Raw genomic sequence first — 18095 nt, 5'->3', positions numbered from 1 at the left:
TTGCAATATTTAGACTGAAAAATATCTGTTATTTTCCCCCTCATATCTATATGAAAGATTCTGGAAGGCTGGAATCCTGGCTTATTCTGTTATTCATGACCAAGTAACATGTCTCACACACTGTAATCTTTTGATAAGTATTTTATGTATGTGCATGATATGATGAATGAATCACTTAATGGTCTACAATGTTTTACTTACCTAGGAAGGAAAATAAAAAAGAAAATCACTTCTTTGAGGCATACCTATTCAGTTTTACCCTTGAGACTTGTGGTAAGTTGACTGTCAATTTCACAAAACAGAGATTTGTATTGTTGTGTTCACTGTCATATTTCCAGGGATATAACCAAACTTGCCATAGGTAAGCATTCAGCAGATTTCATGGATCAAAGTGTTTGTGAGTGAATGAACAGAAATATGAAGTTCCATATGCTCTATTTTGCACAGTCATGGAACCTTCCTTCTGGTCTTGTTGCCCTGAAAAAAGGCTATCAAAACATTGAACTGGAAAGAATAAATTAGTTTTGGTTACTTTCTCTTACCAAGTTAATGTGTGGCCAATGCTCAGTCTTTCCACTTGTTAATAATTAGTGACCTTTTCCTCTGTTAAGTAAAACATCTGTGTCTACTTTTAGCAGCAACGTGTTCTCTGCCAATGCCAACACAAACGACGCTGATACTCGTTGAGAACTAGGACAGCGAGGTAAGAAGCCTCATAACCACCACTGTGATCTTGCTTTCCCTTCCTCTTATGGATATGAATGATATATATGACATATAAATAATATAAAGAATAACATATATGTTTTTCTTGCATTCTGTAACCAACTCCCAGCCTCCTCACCTCCATGGTTAGGGTATCTCCAGTATTCTTCCTTCCATTTCTGTGGGCTGCCTTTTGAAGTTCCTTTAAGCCCTTTTTGGGTTTGTCTATGGTAATCAACCACCGAGCAGATTCTATCAGCCACCTAAAAAAGAAGAGTAGGACAAAAGTGTAGTCAACTTTCACTTGTCCTTTTTGCACATAGCCTTTGTCCAGAGATGACTTCCCCCTCCAGTCTGATGCCTACTGCTTGTTGGATTATACCAAAATTTATAAACTTACATTCTCTTTTGCCATAACTAGGGAAAAATGAGATGACCTCTCTGTGGCGTTTACCTTCACTATTGAGATTGTAGGCTGGAGTCATATTGATTCCCTTCTCAACCAGAGGCAAATTTACCAGGGAGCTCATGAAGCTGAAATGTGAGGGATCCTTACTTGTGCAGGCCTTTGCCAAGATCTCTTAAGGGCATAAGAAATGTCTCCTCATAATGTGTCATTTTTCTAAAATAAGGGCCCTTAAGTGTTTTATGTATGCCAAAGGCTCACACAGATGGGAATCACTCCTGCTCCTACCAGTTATGATGGAATCTGGCTACAGAAGAGAGTTACTTATAGCTGCCTTGATTTTATCATCTGTGTAACAAGGAGGCAGTCCCACATACTCTGTAGAATTGTCATGAGGATGTAGTGACATAATGGATGAGCCTGAGAGAGACTACATCCTCCAGTCTAAATGAACTCACCTCACTATATTATTAATATATCTGTAATCATTTCCCTGAGGGAGAGTCATTTTCAGACAATAATCTTCTGAACAGCCTTCTTAGGGAGAGGGGTGTAATTGCCATTCATATATATGGAATTTAGTAAGATGGTAATGATAACTCTAAGTCTTTTTAAAGAGAAGGGCAAAGCTGTGCATGCTGTTCAGTTGCCAAGTTGTGTTTGCCTCTTTGCAACCCCATGGACTGCAGCACACCAGGCCTCCCTGTCCCCTTCCATCTCCTGAACTTTGCCCAAGTTCATGTTCATTGCATTGGTGATTCCATCCAACCGTCTCATCCTCTGTAATCCTCTTATCCTTCTGTCTGCAATCTTTCCCAGCATCAGGGGCCTTTCCAGTGAGTCAGCTGTTTGCATCAGGTGGTCAGAGTATTGGAGCTTCAGCTTCAGCATCAGTCCTTGCAATGAGTATTCAGGGTTGATTTCCTTTAAGATTGATTTGTTTGATCTCCTTGCAGTCCAAGGGACTCTCAGAGTGTGCATAGAACAAATGATAAAAACCATCCAATCTGAGCTATTTCAAATCTCTAAAGATGATGCTGTGAAAGTGGTGCACTCAATATGGCAGCAAACTTGGAAAACTCAGCAGTGGCTACAAGACTGGAAAAGGTCGGTTTTCATTCCAATCCCAAAGAAAGGCAATGCCAAAGAATGGTCAAACTACCACACAATTGCACTCATTTCACACACTAGTAAAACAATGCTCAAAATTCTCCAAGCCAGGCTTCAGCAATACGTGAACCTTGAAATTCCAGATGTTCAAGCTGGTTTTAGAAAAGGCAGAGGAACCAGAGATTAAATTGCCAACATCTGCTGGATCACTGAAAAAACAAGAGAGTTCCAGAAAAACATCTATTTCTGCTTTATTGACTATGCCAAAGCCTTTGACTGTGTGGATCACAATAACCTGTGGAAAATTCTGAAAGAGATGGGAATACCAGAGCACCTGACCTGCCTCTTGAGAAACCTGTATGCAGGTCAGGAAGCAACAGTTAAAACTGGACATGGGCCAAGAGACTGATTCCAAATAGGAAAAGAATTATGTCAAGGCTGTATATTGTCACCCTGCTTATTTAACTTATATGCAGAGTACATCATGAGAAATGCTGGGCTGGAGGAAGCACAAGCTGGAATCAAGATTGCCAGGAGAAATATCAGTAACCTCAGATATGCAGATGGCACCACCCTTCTGGCAGAAAGTGAAGAAGAACAAAAGAACCTCTTGATGAAAGTGAAAGAAGAGAGTTAAAAAGTTGGCTTAAAGCTTAACATTCAGAAAACGAAGATCATGGCATCTGGTCCCATCACTTCATAGGAAATAGATGGGGAAACAGTGGAAACAGTGGCTGACTTTATGTTTGGGAGCTCCAAAATCACTGTAGATGGTGATTGCAGCCATGAAATTAAAAGATGCTTCCTCCTTGGAAGGAAAGTTATGACCAACCTAAACAGCATATTCAAAAGCAGAGACATTACTTTGCCAACAAAGGTCTGTCTAGTCAAGACTATGGTTTTTCCAGTAGTCATGTATGGATGTGAGAGTTGGACTGTGAAGAAAGCTGAGCACCAAAGAATTGATGCTTTTGAACTATGGTGTTGGAGAAGACTCTTGAGAGTCCCTTGGACTGCAAGGAGATCCAACCAGTCCATCCTAAAGGAGGTCAGTCCTGGATGTTCAATGGAAGGACTGATGTTGAAGCTGAAATTTCAATACTTTGGCCGCCTGATGCAAAGAGCTGACTCATTTGAAAAGACCCTGGTGCTGGGAAAGATTGAGGGTGGTTTGAGAAAGGGACAACAGAGGATGAGATGGTTGGATGGCATCACCAACTCAATGGACATGAGTTTGAGCAGACTCCAGGAGTTGATGATGGACATGGAGGCCTGGTGTGCTGTGGTCCTTGGGGTCGTGAAAAGTCGGACACAACTGAGTAACTGAACTGAACTGAACGGATCCAATCTGACTTAATTTAAACTAGAGTAACCATGCTGCTTTTTCTTTACGAAGTTGTGGAGGTGAATTTGCTTCCCATTCCTCTCCAATATCAGTTAAAAAAATGAAAAATGTCCATATCTTCTGTATCACATAATTTTCTTGCAAAGTCATACCTATAATCACAGATTGTAATGGAGGCTGGCTCACTTTCAGATGATTTCTCTGTAGGGATAATATTTTTGTATCAATTCTGTTTGCATCATATTTGTTAAGTCTTATTAGTAAGGATGGAAAGACCTCAAAAGACTCAGAATTCCCAGAAGATTCTTTGCTGTCCTCTGTCTTTAGGATTGCTGGTTTTAGCATGTAAAACTAGTGTGCCTAATTAAATTTGAACTTCAAGTTTAAAAGGTAAATTTTTAATTAGAATTATGCCCCATGCAATATTTTATTTTTGCTTTTCTTTTTAAAAATTATTTATTTATTTATTTTTAACTTTACAGTATTGTATTTGTTTTGCCATACATCAACATGAATCCATCACAGGTGTACATGTGTTCCCAATCCTGAACCCCCTCCCACCTCCCTCCCCATACCATCACTCTGGGTCATCCCAGTGCACCAGCCCCAAGCATCCCATATCCTGCATCAAACCTAGACTGGCGATTTGTTTCTTATATGATATTATACATGTTTCAACGTCACTCCCAAATCATCCCACCCTCTCCCTCTCCCACAGAGTCGAAAAGACTGTTCTATATATCTGTGTCTCTTTTGCTGTCTTGCATACAGGGTTATCATTAACATCTTTCTAAATTCCATATATATGCATTAGTATACTGTATTGGTGTTTTTTTTTTGGCTTACTTCGCTCTGTATAATCGGCTCTAGTTTCATCCACCTCATTAGAACTGATTCAAATGTATTCTTTTTAGTGGCTGAGTAATACTCCATTGTGTATATGTACCACAGCTTTCTTATCTATTCATCTGCTGATGGACATCTAGGTTGTTGCCATGTCCTGGCTATGATAAACAGTGCTGTGATGAACATTGGGGTACATGTGTCTCTTTCAATTCTGGCAATATTTTAGATAAAAAATTATTTGTTGCTTGTTTGAAATTTGGATATAATGGGATTTCTTGTGTTTTATTCAGTAGCAAACAAAAATACAGAACCCAGTTAGAAATTTCATATAAATCATGAACAATTTTCAGTATAATTATGTATCTTACAATATTTGGGATATAATTTCACAAAAATATGAGCTGGTTATCTTAAATTCAAATTTCGTTGAATGTCCTTAATTTTATCTGGCAACTCTACCTGTTTTGCTTCTTGGATTGTATATAGGGCACATATAAGGAGAGTACATACTCAGGTATGAAGTGAAATGAAAGTCACCCAGTCATGTCCGACTCTTTTCAACCCCATGGACTGTAGCCTACTAGGCTCTTGTCCATGGAATTTTCCAGGCAAGAATATTGGAATGGGTTGCCATTTCCTTCTTCAATACTCAGGGATAGACCAGGACCAAACAGAATTCTTGTATCGGATTCCATGTACATTCTCACCCCAGACTCTCACAAGACAAAGAAGGAAAGAAGGCTTATACCTTGAGGCCAGAAACAAAACAAAGAGTGGAGCAGACATCACTAGCTGGAGAGTGTGCCAGTCTCGAATGGCAAAAGCCAGGCCTCCAAAGATTGTCTGTCCCAGACTAGCGGCAGCCATCAACAGTGTTGTTGCCATGGCTTGGAATCGGGGCTCTGTCCATTCCAGTGCTGAAAGAAAACACAAATGGAAATTTTAATTCAAGTAAACATGGAATTTCAAGGTCGGAGTTAAGACTCGGAAAACACTGAAGATACAAAGCATTGACTTACTGAGCAAAACGTTAATTGTCAGGAGACATGTAGCAGACATTCCAGCCAAGAAACGTAGTGAGCAGTAAATGATGAAATTGGGGGCAATGACTGTAAAGGTATCAACAATGGCAAGCTGGAGGAAACACAACCTGATTATAAACTTCCTCCCAAACCTGAGAAAGAAAACACCAAATTAGGCTATCGGAACAATAACAACCTCTTGTAAAAACTAGCAAAAAGAAAGGACTTTGAATCCTTAAAGAATCAATAATAAATGGCAGATCTGAGAAGCAAACTTCCTGTGTGTAAACAGAAACTGAATGTATCAAAGCCTCTTCTCTATTCTGTTACTAGTATTGGGTCGACACAAATTCAAATCATATAGGCAGGTTGCAATATTTTTGAATTTTAAAATATCATAACTGTCCCTTCTACTAACACATGCTTTTAGCATAGGGATTCTGTATAAAACCTACACTCAGGGAATCTAAAGTTGTACTTGCCAATTTAGGCTCACACAGTTTACAACAGAACTTATTTGAAAACAATGTCTGTGGAATAAATCCATCACAGTGGCTGATGGGTTGCATATGAGACCCTCCTTGCTGACTTTGGGTTTGTTGGCTTTGGGCAACAGGTTTCCTTCTAAAACAATATAGAAGACAGTCATGACAGAGCAGAGGGACTTGGAAAATTCTTAGAGGAACTTGATAAGATGGCGAAGAAAGAAACACAGAAGCAAATACTTTTTTTTTCTTTTTTTTTTTTCCTCTATTTCTTTGCATTGTTCATTGAAGAAGGTTTTCTTATTTCTCCTTGCAATTCTCTAGAACTCTGCATTCAGTTGGGTATATCTTTCCCTAAAAGAGGGATTTAAAGAGGCAGGCCCCCAAGTCCCAGGCAGAAGGACAGCCACCTTGATCCCTGCAGCTTCAGCACGCCAGCTCCCAGAGCCACTATAGTACTATGTTAGGATGAACACAACAGAGAAGGGATGAAAATTTGGGCTGCTACTGGGCAGAACTGTGAATGCTTGCATGGGAGGTACATAAGTTCACTGTGATCACATGGGCCCCACTTGCTATAGGACTCACTTCCTTTGGCACAAAGCTTGCACTTAAGGGCAATGGAGCCTTATGGAATCTGACCCTTAGGGCTTCTATTCCAACAACTGGGGATCAGATCCCACCCCTGACAGGGCTATGACAGTCACGGAGCAAAGAGGAGGATCTACCCAACATTCAGTGCAGGCTGTGAACTTTGCAACAACAATTACACTTCCTATCGAGGGCAAAATGACCAGCACACTCTGAGGAAAGATGTGGTAGGCATCCATACACATAACAGTCCTTGCACCAATAATATTAGAGGGCTGCTACCAATGCAGCGCTCACTTGGCGGAGCTGCATGGAGGCTACACTACTGGACCTTCCTCACAGCTGGAATTGGCACATCCCACCCTGCTGGTACCTGCTCGTTTCCCGACAAGTGAAGGTCTTTCTCCAACAAATCTAGTCTATAAAGTTTGGAAGAGGTAATTGTTCCATGAAATGTGCATATATCAATGCAACACTATAAGAAACATAAAAGATCAAGGAAACAGGACACCAACAAAGAAACAGAATAGTTTGACAGCAACTGACCTCTAATAAGTGGATGTCTTTGAACTGCTTCATGAAGAATTCAAGGAAACTGTCTTAAGGAAACTCAATGAGCTACAAGAGAAGGCAGGTTGGCAATTCAATGACATTAAGAAAATAATACATGAACAAAATGAGAAGTTGAACAGAGAGCTAGAAATGATAAATATGAACCAAATTCTAAAGCTGAAGAATGCAGTAAGTGAAACAATATACAGAGCACCAACAAGAGATGTATAAAATGGAAGAAATATCTACGAACTCAAGGACAAGTCATTTGAAATTTTCCAATCAGAGAAGAGCAAAGAAAAAATATTAAAGAGAGTACAGAATGCCTGTTGGATTATGAACACCAACAAATAAAATACTGTTCTCATTATGGATGTCCCAAAAGAAGAAGAGAAAGAGAAAGACAAATTAAGAGAAGGGCAAAATAAAATACTGAGCAAATATTAACAATCTGAAGGCAGAAATAGACAGCAGTGCAATAATAGCAGGGGACTTCAATACCACTTTCAACAGTGGAAAATGGAAATGGAAAATCAATAGGAAATAATGAACTTTATTTTTTTTCTCCCAGTCTATCCCTCCCTCCCACCCTTCCCCACTGGAAACCATAAGTTCATTCTGTAAGTCAGTGTTTTGTGAATAACTTCATTTGTATCACTTTTTTTAAAGATTCTGCATATTCAGTTCAGCTCAGTTCAATTCAGCTCACTCAGCTCAGTCGTGTCTGACTCTTTGCAACCCCATGAATTGCAGCACGTCAGGCCTCCCTGTCCATCAACAACTCCCAGAGATCACCCAAACTCTTGTGCATCGAATTGGTGATGCCAGCCAGCCATCTCATCCTCTGTCATCCCCTCTCCTCCTGCCCCCAACCCCTCCCAGCATCAGGGTCTTTTCCAATGAGTCAACTCTTCGCATGAGGTGGCCAAAGTATTGGAGGTTCACCCTCAGCATCAGTCCTTCCAATGAACACCCAGGACTGATCTTCTTTAGGATGGACTGGTTGGATCTCCTTGCAGTCCAAGGGACTCTCCAGAGTCTTCTCCAACACCACAGTTCAAAAGCATCAATTCTTCGGTGCTCAGCTTTCTTCACAGTCCAACTCTCATACCCATACATGACCACTGGAAAAATCATAGCCTTGACTAGACGGACCTTTGTTGGCAAAGTAATATCTCTGTTTTTGAATATGCTATCTAGGTTGGTCATAACTTTCCTTCCAAGGAGTAAGCGTCTTTTAATTTCATGGCTGCAATCACCATCTGCATATTAGCAATATCATATATTTGTCTTTCTCTGTATGACTAACTTCACTTAATATGATAATCTCCAGGTCCATCAACATTGCTACAAATGGTTTTATCATTCTTTTTAGTTGCTGAGTAGTATTCCTTTGTATATATGAACCACATCTTTATCCATTCAACAGTTGATGGACATTTAAATAGCTTCCATGTCTTGGCTATTGTAAATAGTGCTCTATGAACACAGGGGAGCATGTATACTTTTGAACAGTGTTTTTCTCCTGATGTATGCCCAGGAGTGAGATTGTTAGATCCTATAATAGCTATATTTTAGTTTTTAAAGAAACCTCCTCACAATTCTCCATAGAGGCTATACCAATTTATATTCCCTCCAACAGTATAGGAGGGTTTTCTTTTCTCTGCAACTTCTCCAGCATTTATTGTTTGTAGATTTTTTTGTTGATGGCCGTTTTGACTACAATCTACCTGCAATGCAGGAGACCTGGGTTGGGAAGGGCCTCTGGAGAAGGGAATGGCAACCCACTCCAGTATGCTTGCCTGGAGAATCCTACGGACTGAGGAGCCTGGCAGGTTACAATCCGTGGGGTTGCAAAGAGTCAGACACGACTGATTGACTAAGACTACACATTCTGACCAGTGTGAGGCAATATCTTATTGTAGTTTTGACTTGCATTTCTCTAATAATTAGTGATGTTGAGTATCTTTTCAGGTGCCTCCTGACTCTCTGTATGTCTTTTTGGAAAAATGTCTATTTAGGTCTTCTGCCCATTGTTTGGTTGCTTGCTCTTTTGATTTTTTTTTTAATTAAAAAAAATTTTTTTTACTTTACAATACTGTATTGGTTTTGCCATACATCAACATGAATCCACCACGGGTGTACATAAGTTCCCACTCCTGAACCCCCTCCCACCTCCCTCCCCATACCATCCCTCTGGGTTATCCCAGTGCACCAGCCCCAAGCATCCTGTATCCTGCATCGAACCTAGACTGGGGATTTGTTTCTTATATGATATTATACATGTTTCAATGCCATTCTTCCAAGTCATCCCACCCTCTCCCTCTCCCACAGAGTCAAAAAGTCTGTTCTGTACATCTGTGTCTCTTTTGCTGTCTCGCATACAGGGTTATCATTACCATCTTTCTAAATTCCATATTATATTGAGACACATGAGCTGTTTGTAAATTTTGGAGACTAATCTCTTGTCGGTTGCATCTATTGCAAATATTTTCTCCCATCACAAAGGCTGTCTTTTTATGTTGTCTATGGTTTCCTTTGCTGTGCAAGAGCTTTTAAGTTTGACTAGGTCTCATTTGTTTATTTTGCTTTTATTTCCATTACTCTAGGATATGGCTCAAAACAGATATTGCTGTGATTTATGTCAAAGAGTGTTCTGCATATGTTTTCCTCTAAGAGTTTTATAGTATTCAGTCTTACATTAAGGTCTTTAATCCACTTCAATTTTATATTTTGTGTATGGTGTTAAAAAATGTTCTAATGTCATTTTTTAAAAACATGGAGCTTTGCAGTTTTCCAAGCACCATTTATGTCTTTCCTCTGTTGTATAGTCTTGTCTCCTTTGTTGTAGATTAATTGACCATAAGTGTGTGGGTTTATTTCTGGACTTTCTATCCTGCTCCATATTGATTGATTTATCTATCTAGTGGTACCAGTACCATACTGTTTTGATGACCACAGCTGATTCTTCCAGCTCCATTTTTCTTTCTCAAGATTACTTTGGTTGTTTGGAGTCTTCTGTGTGTCCATACTCATTTTAAGATTTTTTTTTGTTCTAGTTCTGTGAAAAATGCCATTGGTAATTTGATAGGGGTTGCGTTGAGTCTGCAGATTGCCTTAGCTAGTATAACCATTTTGACAATATTGATTCTTCCAATCCCAGAACATAATATATATTTTCATCTCTTTGTATTGTCTTCAATTTCTTTCATAAGGGTCTTATGGTTTTCAGAGTGTAGGTCTTTGTCTCCTTCAGTTAAGTCACTCATTCGTGTCTGACTCTCTGTGAACCCATGAAACACAGCATGCCAGGCCTCCCTGTCCATCACCAATTCCCGGAGTCCACCCTAACCTATGTCCATTGTGTCAGTGATGTCATCCAACCATTTTGTCCTCTGTTGTCCTGTTCTCCTCCTGCCTTCAATCTTTCCCAGCATCAGAGTCTTTTCAAATGAGTCAGCTCTTCGCATAAGGAGGCCAAAGTATTGGAGTTTCAGCTTCAACATCAGTCCTTCCAATGAACACCCAGGACTGATCTCCTTTAGGATGGACTGGTTTGATCTCCTTGCAGTCCAAGGGACTCTCAAGATCTTCTCCAACATCACAGTTCAAAAGCATCAATTATTCAGGTCCAACTCTCACATCAATACATGACCACTGGGAAAACCATAGCCTTGACTAGAAGGACCTTTGTTGGCAAAGTAATCTCTCTGCTTTTGAATATGCTGTTTAGGTTGGTCATAACTTCCCTTCCAAGGAGTAAGCATCTTTTAATTTCACAGCTGCAATCACCGTCTGCAGTGATTTTGCAGCCCAACAAAATAAAGGCAGCCACTGTTTCCACTGTTTCCCCATCTATTTCCCATGAAGTGATGGGACTGGATGCCATGATCTTCGTTTTCTGAATGTCGAGCTTTAAGCCCACTTTTCCACTCTCCTGTTTCACTTTCATCAAGAGGCCCTTTAGTTCTTCACTTTCTGCCATTAGGGTGGTGTCATCTGCATATCTGAGGTTATTGATATTTCTCCCAGCAATCTTTATTCCAGCTTGTGCTTCTTCCAACCCATCGTTTCTCATGATGTACTCTGCATAAAAGTTAAATAAGCAGGGTGACAATATACAGCCTTGACGTACTCCTTTTCCTATGTCCAGTTCTAACTGTTGCTTCCTGACCTGCATACAGGTTTCTCAAGAGGCAGGTCAGGTGCTCTGGTATTCCCATCTCTTTCAGAATTTTCCACAGGTTATTGTGATCCACACAGTCAAAGGCTTTGGCATAGTCAACAAAGCAGAAATAGATGTTTTTCTGGAACTCTCTTGCTTTTTTGATGATCCAGCAGATGTTGGCAATTTGGTCTCTGGTTCCTCTGCCTTTTCTAAATCCAACTAGAACATCTGGAAGTTCATGGATCACGTATTGCTGAAGCCTGGCTTGGAGGGTTTTGAGCATTACTTTGCTAGCATGTGAGATGAGTGCAATTGTGCAGTAGTTTGAGCATTCTTTGGCATTGCCTTTCTTTGGGATTGGAATGAAAACTGATCTTTTCCAGTCCTGTGGCCACTGATGAGTTTTCCAAATTTGCTGCCATATTGAGTGCAGCACTTTCACAGCATCATCTTCCAGGATTTGAAATAGCTCAACTGGAATTCCATCACCTCCACTAACTTTGTTCATAATGATGCTTCCTAAGGCCCACCTGACTTCATATTCCAGGATGTCTGGCTCTAGGTGAGTGTGAGTGATCACACCTTTATGATTATCTGGGTGGTGAAGATCTTTTTTGTACAGTTCTTCTGTGTATTCTTGCCACTTTTGTCTCCTTAGGTAGGATTGTTTCTTTAATTTCTTTTTCTGTTCTTTTGTTGTTAGCATATAGAAGTGCAACAAATTTCTGTGTATGAATTTAGTATCCTACAACTTTACTGAATTCTTTGATGAGCTCTAGTAGTTTTCTAGTTCAGTTCAGTTCAGTCGCTCAGTCGTGTCTGACTCTTTGTGACCCCATGAATCGCAGCACGCCAGGCCTCCCTGTTCATCACCATCTCCCGGAGTTCACCCAGACTCAAGTCCGTTGAGTCAGTGATGCCATCCAGCCATCTCATCCTCGGTCATCCCCTTCTCCTCCTGCCCCCAATCCCTCCCAGCATCAGAGTCTTTTCTAATGAGTCAACTCTTCGCATGAGGTGGCCACAGTACTGGAGTTTCAGCTTTAGCATCATTCCTTCCAAAGAAATCCCAGGGTTGATCTTCAGAATGGACTGGTTGGATCTCTTGCAGTCCAAGGGACTCTCAAGAGTCTTCTCCAACACCACTGTTCCAAAGCATCAATTCTTCGGTGCTCAGCCTTCTTCATAGTTCAACTCTAGCACCTTTAAAATTTTCTATGTATAGAAATTATGTCATCTGCAAACAAACATCACTATCCAAAACCTATGGGATGTGGAAAAAGCAATTATAGGAGGGAAGTTTATAGCAATGCAATCTTGCTTAAGTAAGCAAGAAAAATCACAAATTAACAACATAACCTTACACCTAAAGCCACTAGAGAAAGAAGAACAACAACAACAACAAAAAATCCAAAGATAGTAAAAGGAAAGAATCATAAAGATTAGAGGAGAAGTAAATAAAATAGAATTGAAGAAAACAATAGCAAAGATAAAACTAAGAGTTGGTTCAAAAAGATAAGCAAAATTGATAAGCCTTTCACTGAACTCATCAGAAAAAAAAGAGAGAGGACTCAGATCAATAAAATTAGAAATGAAAAAGAAGTTACAGTGGACACCACAAAAATACAAAAGATTGTAAAAGACCACTACAAGCAAATACATGCCAATAAAATGGACAACCTGGAGGAAATGGATAAATTCTTAGACAGGAGTAGTCTCCTAAAAATAAACCAGGAAGAAATAGAAAATATGAAGTACACTTTAGATTAAAGGAACTTAATAGAATATATAGAACATCCCATGTAACAATCGCAGAATATACATACTTTTCAAGTGCACATAAAAGATAGATCATAAGTTAGGTCGTGAAATAAGCTTTAACAAATTTAAGAAGATTGCAATCATATCTGGAAGGGTGAAGGACAGGGAAGCCTGGTGTGCTACAGTCTATGGGGTCTCAGAGTCGGACATGACTTAGCAACTAAACAACAACAAAATTATATCGAGTATCTTTTCCAACCTCTTTGGAAATTGGAAGTTATTTATTATAAAATTTGAAATTAATAACAAAAGGAAACTGAAAATTCACAAACATGATGAAATTAAACAGCACTCTCCAGGACAATCAATGGATCAAAGAAGAAATCAAAAGAGAAACAAAAATATGATACCAAGGAAAAGGCAAGTACAACATAAAAAAAGCCATGGAATGCAGCAAAATCATTTTAAAACAATTTTAAACACAATTTATAAAAATAAATTCCTATGTTAAAAAAGAGAGAACTCAAATTAGCACCCCAACTTTACACCTCAAGGAACCAGGAAACTAAACTTAAAGCTAGCAGAGGAAGGAAGTAACAAAGATCAGAGCAGAGATAAATAAAATAGAGATTAGAAAATATAAAATATCAATGAAGCCATTTTTTTTAATCAACAAAATTGACAAACTATTAGCTAGACTGACCAAAAACTAGACTTCTTCATTGAGACGACTCAAATGAATAAAATCAGAAATGAGAGGAAACATTAAAACTGATACCACAGAAATACAAAGAATCATAAGCATGTACTACAAATAATTATATGCTAACAAATTGGATGGCCTTTAAGGAATGGATAAATTTCAGAAACATACAACCTACTAAGAACCAATCATGAAGCAACAAAATATTAGCAAGCTTAATTTAATGGTACACTTAAAGAATCATACACCCTGATAAAGTGGGAGGAACCAAAGAGCCTCTTGATGAAAGTGAACGAGGAGAGTGAAAAAACTGGCTTAAAATGCAACATTCAAAAAACTAAGATCATGCATCCAGTCCCATCATTTCATGACAAATAGATGGGGAAACAATGGAAACAGTGGCAGACTTTATTTTCTTGAGCTCCGAAATCACTGCATATGGTGATTATAGCCATGAAATTAAAAGGTGCTAGCTCCTTGGAAGAAAAGCTATAACAAACTTAGCATATTAAAAAGCAGAAACATTACTTTGCTGAAAATGTCCATCTAGTCAAAGCTACAGTTTTGCCAGTAGTCATGTATGGATGTGAGAGTTGGACCATAAAGAAAGCTGAGTGCCTAAGAATTGATGCTTTTGAACTGTGGTGTTGGAGAAGATCTTGAGAATCCCTTGGACAGTGAGATCAAACCTGTCAATCTTAAAGGAAATCAGTCCTGAATATTCATTGGAAGGACTGATGCTGAAGCTGAAGCTCCAATACTTTGGCCACCTGATGTGAAGAACTGACTCATTGGAAAAGACCCTGGTGCTGGGAAAGATTGAAGGCAGGAGGAGAAGGGGATGCAGAAGATGAGATGGTTGGATGCCATCACTGACTCTATGGATATGAGTTTGAGCAAGCTCTGGGAGTTGGTGATGGACAGGTAAGCCTGGTGTGCTGCAGTCCATGGGGTCACAAATAGTTGGACACAACTGAGTGACTGAAGTGAACTGAACTGAACTGATAAAGTGGGAAGTGGGATTTATCCCTGGGATGCAAGAATAGTTCAACATACACAATCATTAATGTGATACATCACATTAACGTAAAGAAGGATAAAAAGAGTATGACCAATTCAATACATACAAGTAATGTAGCTCATATTGTATTCGTATGTCAAAACATCATGTACACTATAAATATATATAGTTGTATCTGTCAATTATAACTCAATAAGAATATTGATCTCTGCATTTTCTCATGACATTTTCACAGATGCCTGGGTTACAGGTTTGTTGAAAGTGAGTACTCTGATTCTGAGCTGTTTTCAAATTTACATTTATTATGATATATTCCAATTTCATAGGGGCTTCCCTCATAGCTCAGTTGTTAAAGAATTCGCCTGCAATGCAGGAGACCCCAGTTTGATTCCTGGGTCGGGAAGATCCGCTGGAGAAGGGATAGGCTACCCACTCCAGTATTCTTGGGCTCCCTTTGTGGCTCAGCTGGTAAAGAATCTGCCTGCAATGTGGGAGACCTGGGTTTGACCCCTGGGTTGGGAAGGTCCTCTGGAGAAGGGAAAGGCTACCCACTCCAGTATTCTGGCCTGGAGAATTCCATGGACTGTATAGTCCATGGGATTGCAAGAGTCAGACACGACTGAGCTTCACTAATTCCAGTTTCATAGTTTTTAGCTGAGCAACAGTTACCATTATGCAGATGGGTGATAAGACTCTCCTCAGTTCTCCAATGTGTCTGTGGGAGACATACTTCAGTGGTGGCAATGATTGTCTATTTCAGAAGAAGTACTGTCACAGGACTTAAAGATATTGAAACAGCAGTGAAAGTGGACACCCTTGTCTTGTTCCTGACTTTAGGGGAAATGCTTTCAATTTTTCACCATTGAGGATAATGTTTGCTGTGGGTTTGTCATAGATAGCTTTTATTATGTTGAGGTATGTTCCTTCTATTCCTGCTTTCTGGAGAGTTTTTATCATAAATGGATGTTGAATTTTGTCAAAGGCCTTCTCTGCATCTATTGAGATAATCATATGGTTTTTATTTTTCAATTTGTTAATGTGGTGAATTACATTGATTGATTTGCGGATATTGAAGAATCCTTGCATCCCTGGGATAAAGCCCACTTGGTCATGGTGTATGATCTTTTTAATGTGTTGTTGGATTCTGATTGCTAGAATTTTGTTGAGGATTTTTGCATCTATGTTCATCAGTGATATTGGCCTGTAGTTTACTTCACACCAGTCAGAATGGCTGCGATCCAAAAATCTGCAAGCAATAAATGCTGGAGAGGGTGTGGAGAAAAGGGAACCCTCCTACACTGTTGGTGGGAATGCAAACTGGTACAGCCACTATGGAGAACAGTGTGGAGATTCCTTAAAAAATTGCAAATAGAACTACCTTATGACCCAGCAATCCCACTGCTGGGCATACACACTGAGGAAACCAGAATTGAAAGAGACACACGTACCCCAATGTTCATCGCAGCACTGTTTATAATAGCTAGGACATGGAAACAACCTAGATGTCCATCAGCAGATGAATGGATAAGAAAGCAGTGGTACATATACACAATGGAGTATTACTCAGCCATTAAAAAGAATTCATTTGAATCAGTTCTGATGAGATGGATGAAACTGGAGCCGATTATACAGAGTGAAGTAAGCCAGAAAGAAAAACACCAATACAGTATACTAACACATATATATGGAATTTAGGAAGATGGCAATGACGACCCTGTATGCAAGACAGGGAAAGAGACACAGATGTGTATAATGGACTTTTGGACTCAGAGGGAGAGGGAGAGGGTGGGATGATTTGGGAGAATGACATTCTAACATGTATACTCTCATGTAAGAATTGAATCGCCAGTCTATGTCTGATGCAGGATACAGCATGCTTGGAGCTGGTGCATGGGGATGACCCAGAGAGATGTTATGGGGAGGGAGGTGGGAGGGGGGTTCATGTTTGGGAATGCATGTAAGAATTAAAGATTTTAAAATTTTAAGAAAAAATAAATAAATAAATAAATTTAAAATAAAAAAAAAACAAGGAAAAAAAAAAGAAACAGCAGTTATTGGATTAATTGTATGGTTGTCAAAGTTATCTTTAGAGAACTGTTTTTGCAAAAATCAAAATTATGGCATACTTTTTCAATAGACCACTAATGACACATTGCTGTTTACCCATATGTTTAGTTTAATAGGATTTATACCCATCACACATGGGCAACTATGATGTGATGACCATTCTCTGAGCATCCATAACCATTCAGCTAACAGAGCTTAGGAACAAATCAATACAATACTCATGGCCAAGGATAAAAACACTTTTAGCCATAAGATGTCTGCAAAGAAGTGGAATCCCATGTCATGGAACATCTTCTTTTTGTTCCCATAGATAGCTGTTAATTTCCAAATTACATGTTATGGCATTCCCTCTCTAAATTCTGTCCAGAAACGCTTCCAGGTCTGATGGAGATGTTGCTTCTGTATCTTGTATGCAGAACTTAGTGTTGACAAAATGGCATTTATCACACTGGTTAATTCTCCATTTGTGTATCTATATCCCTGGGGCAATTACGTAAGTCCTACAATATTGTAATTGTAATACCGTTCAATTCAGTTCAGTTGCTCTGTTGTGTCCGACTGTTAGCAACCCTATGGACCACAGCACGCCAGGCCTCCCTGTACATCACTAACTCCCAGAGATTACCCAAACTCATGTCCATTGACTTGGTGATGCCATCCAACCATCTCATCCTCTGTCGTCCCCTTCTTCTCCCGCCCTCATTCTTTCCCAGCATCAGGGTCTTTTCAAATGAGTCAGCTCTTCACATCAGGTGGCCAAAGTATTCCAGTCTCAGCTTCAGCATCAGTCCTTCCAATGAACACCCAGGACTGATCTCCTTTAGGATGGACTGGTTCGATCTCCTTGCGGTCCAAGGGACTCTCAAGATCTTCTCCAACACCACAGTTCAAAAGCATCAATTCTTTGGCGTTCAGCTTTCTTCACAGTCCAACTCTCACATCCGTACATGACCACTGGAAAAACCATAGCCTTGACTAGAAGGACCTTTGTTGGCAAAGTAATGTCTCTGCTTTTGAATATGTTATCTAGGTTGATCATAACTTCCCTTCCAAGGAGTAAGCGTCTTTTAATTTCATGGCTGCAATCACCGTCTGCAGTGATTTTGCAGCCCAACAAAATAAAGGCAGCCACTGTTTCCACTGTTTCTCCATCTATTTCCCATGAAGTGATGGGACTGGATGCCATGATCTTCGTTTTCTGAATGTCGAGCTTTAAGCCCACTTTTCCACTCTCCTGTTTCACTTTCATCAAGAGGCCCTTTAGTTCTTCTTCACTTTCTGCCATTAGAGTGGTGTCATCTGCATATCTGAGG

At 39.6% G+C, this 18095-nt stretch overlaps 1 protein-coding gene across 1 annotated transcript in view; it reads right to left on the bottom strand.

Annotated features, from left to right (window-relative positions):
• The window catches only part of LOC102176103 (solute carrier family 22 member 9), a 48524-nt gene that overhangs the window by 17896 nt on the left and 12533 nt on the right, over positions 1 to 18095 (bottom strand). The window contains exons 3-5 of the mRNA XM_005699832.3: positions 5432 to 5586; positions 5161 to 5329; positions 845 to 968 (exon numbers count right to left, since the gene is read on the bottom strand). Coding sequence (XP_005699889.3) covers positions 845 to 968; positions 5161 to 5329; positions 5432 to 5586 — 448 coding nt within the window. The remainder of the gene's footprint in view (positions 1 to 844; positions 969 to 5160; positions 5330 to 5431; positions 5587 to 18095) is intronic.

This window comes from Capra hircus, chromosome 29 (genome assembly GCF_001704415.2).
Source record: "Capra hircus breed San Clemente chromosome 29, ASM170441v1, whole genome shotgun sequence".
In the NCBI taxonomy this organism is placed as follows: Eukaryota; Metazoa; Chordata; class Mammalia; order Artiodactyla; family Bovidae; genus Capra; species Capra hircus.
The sequence above is the reverse complement of the archived record's forward strand: the minus strand, read 5'-3'. Positions and strand labels throughout refer to the sequence as shown.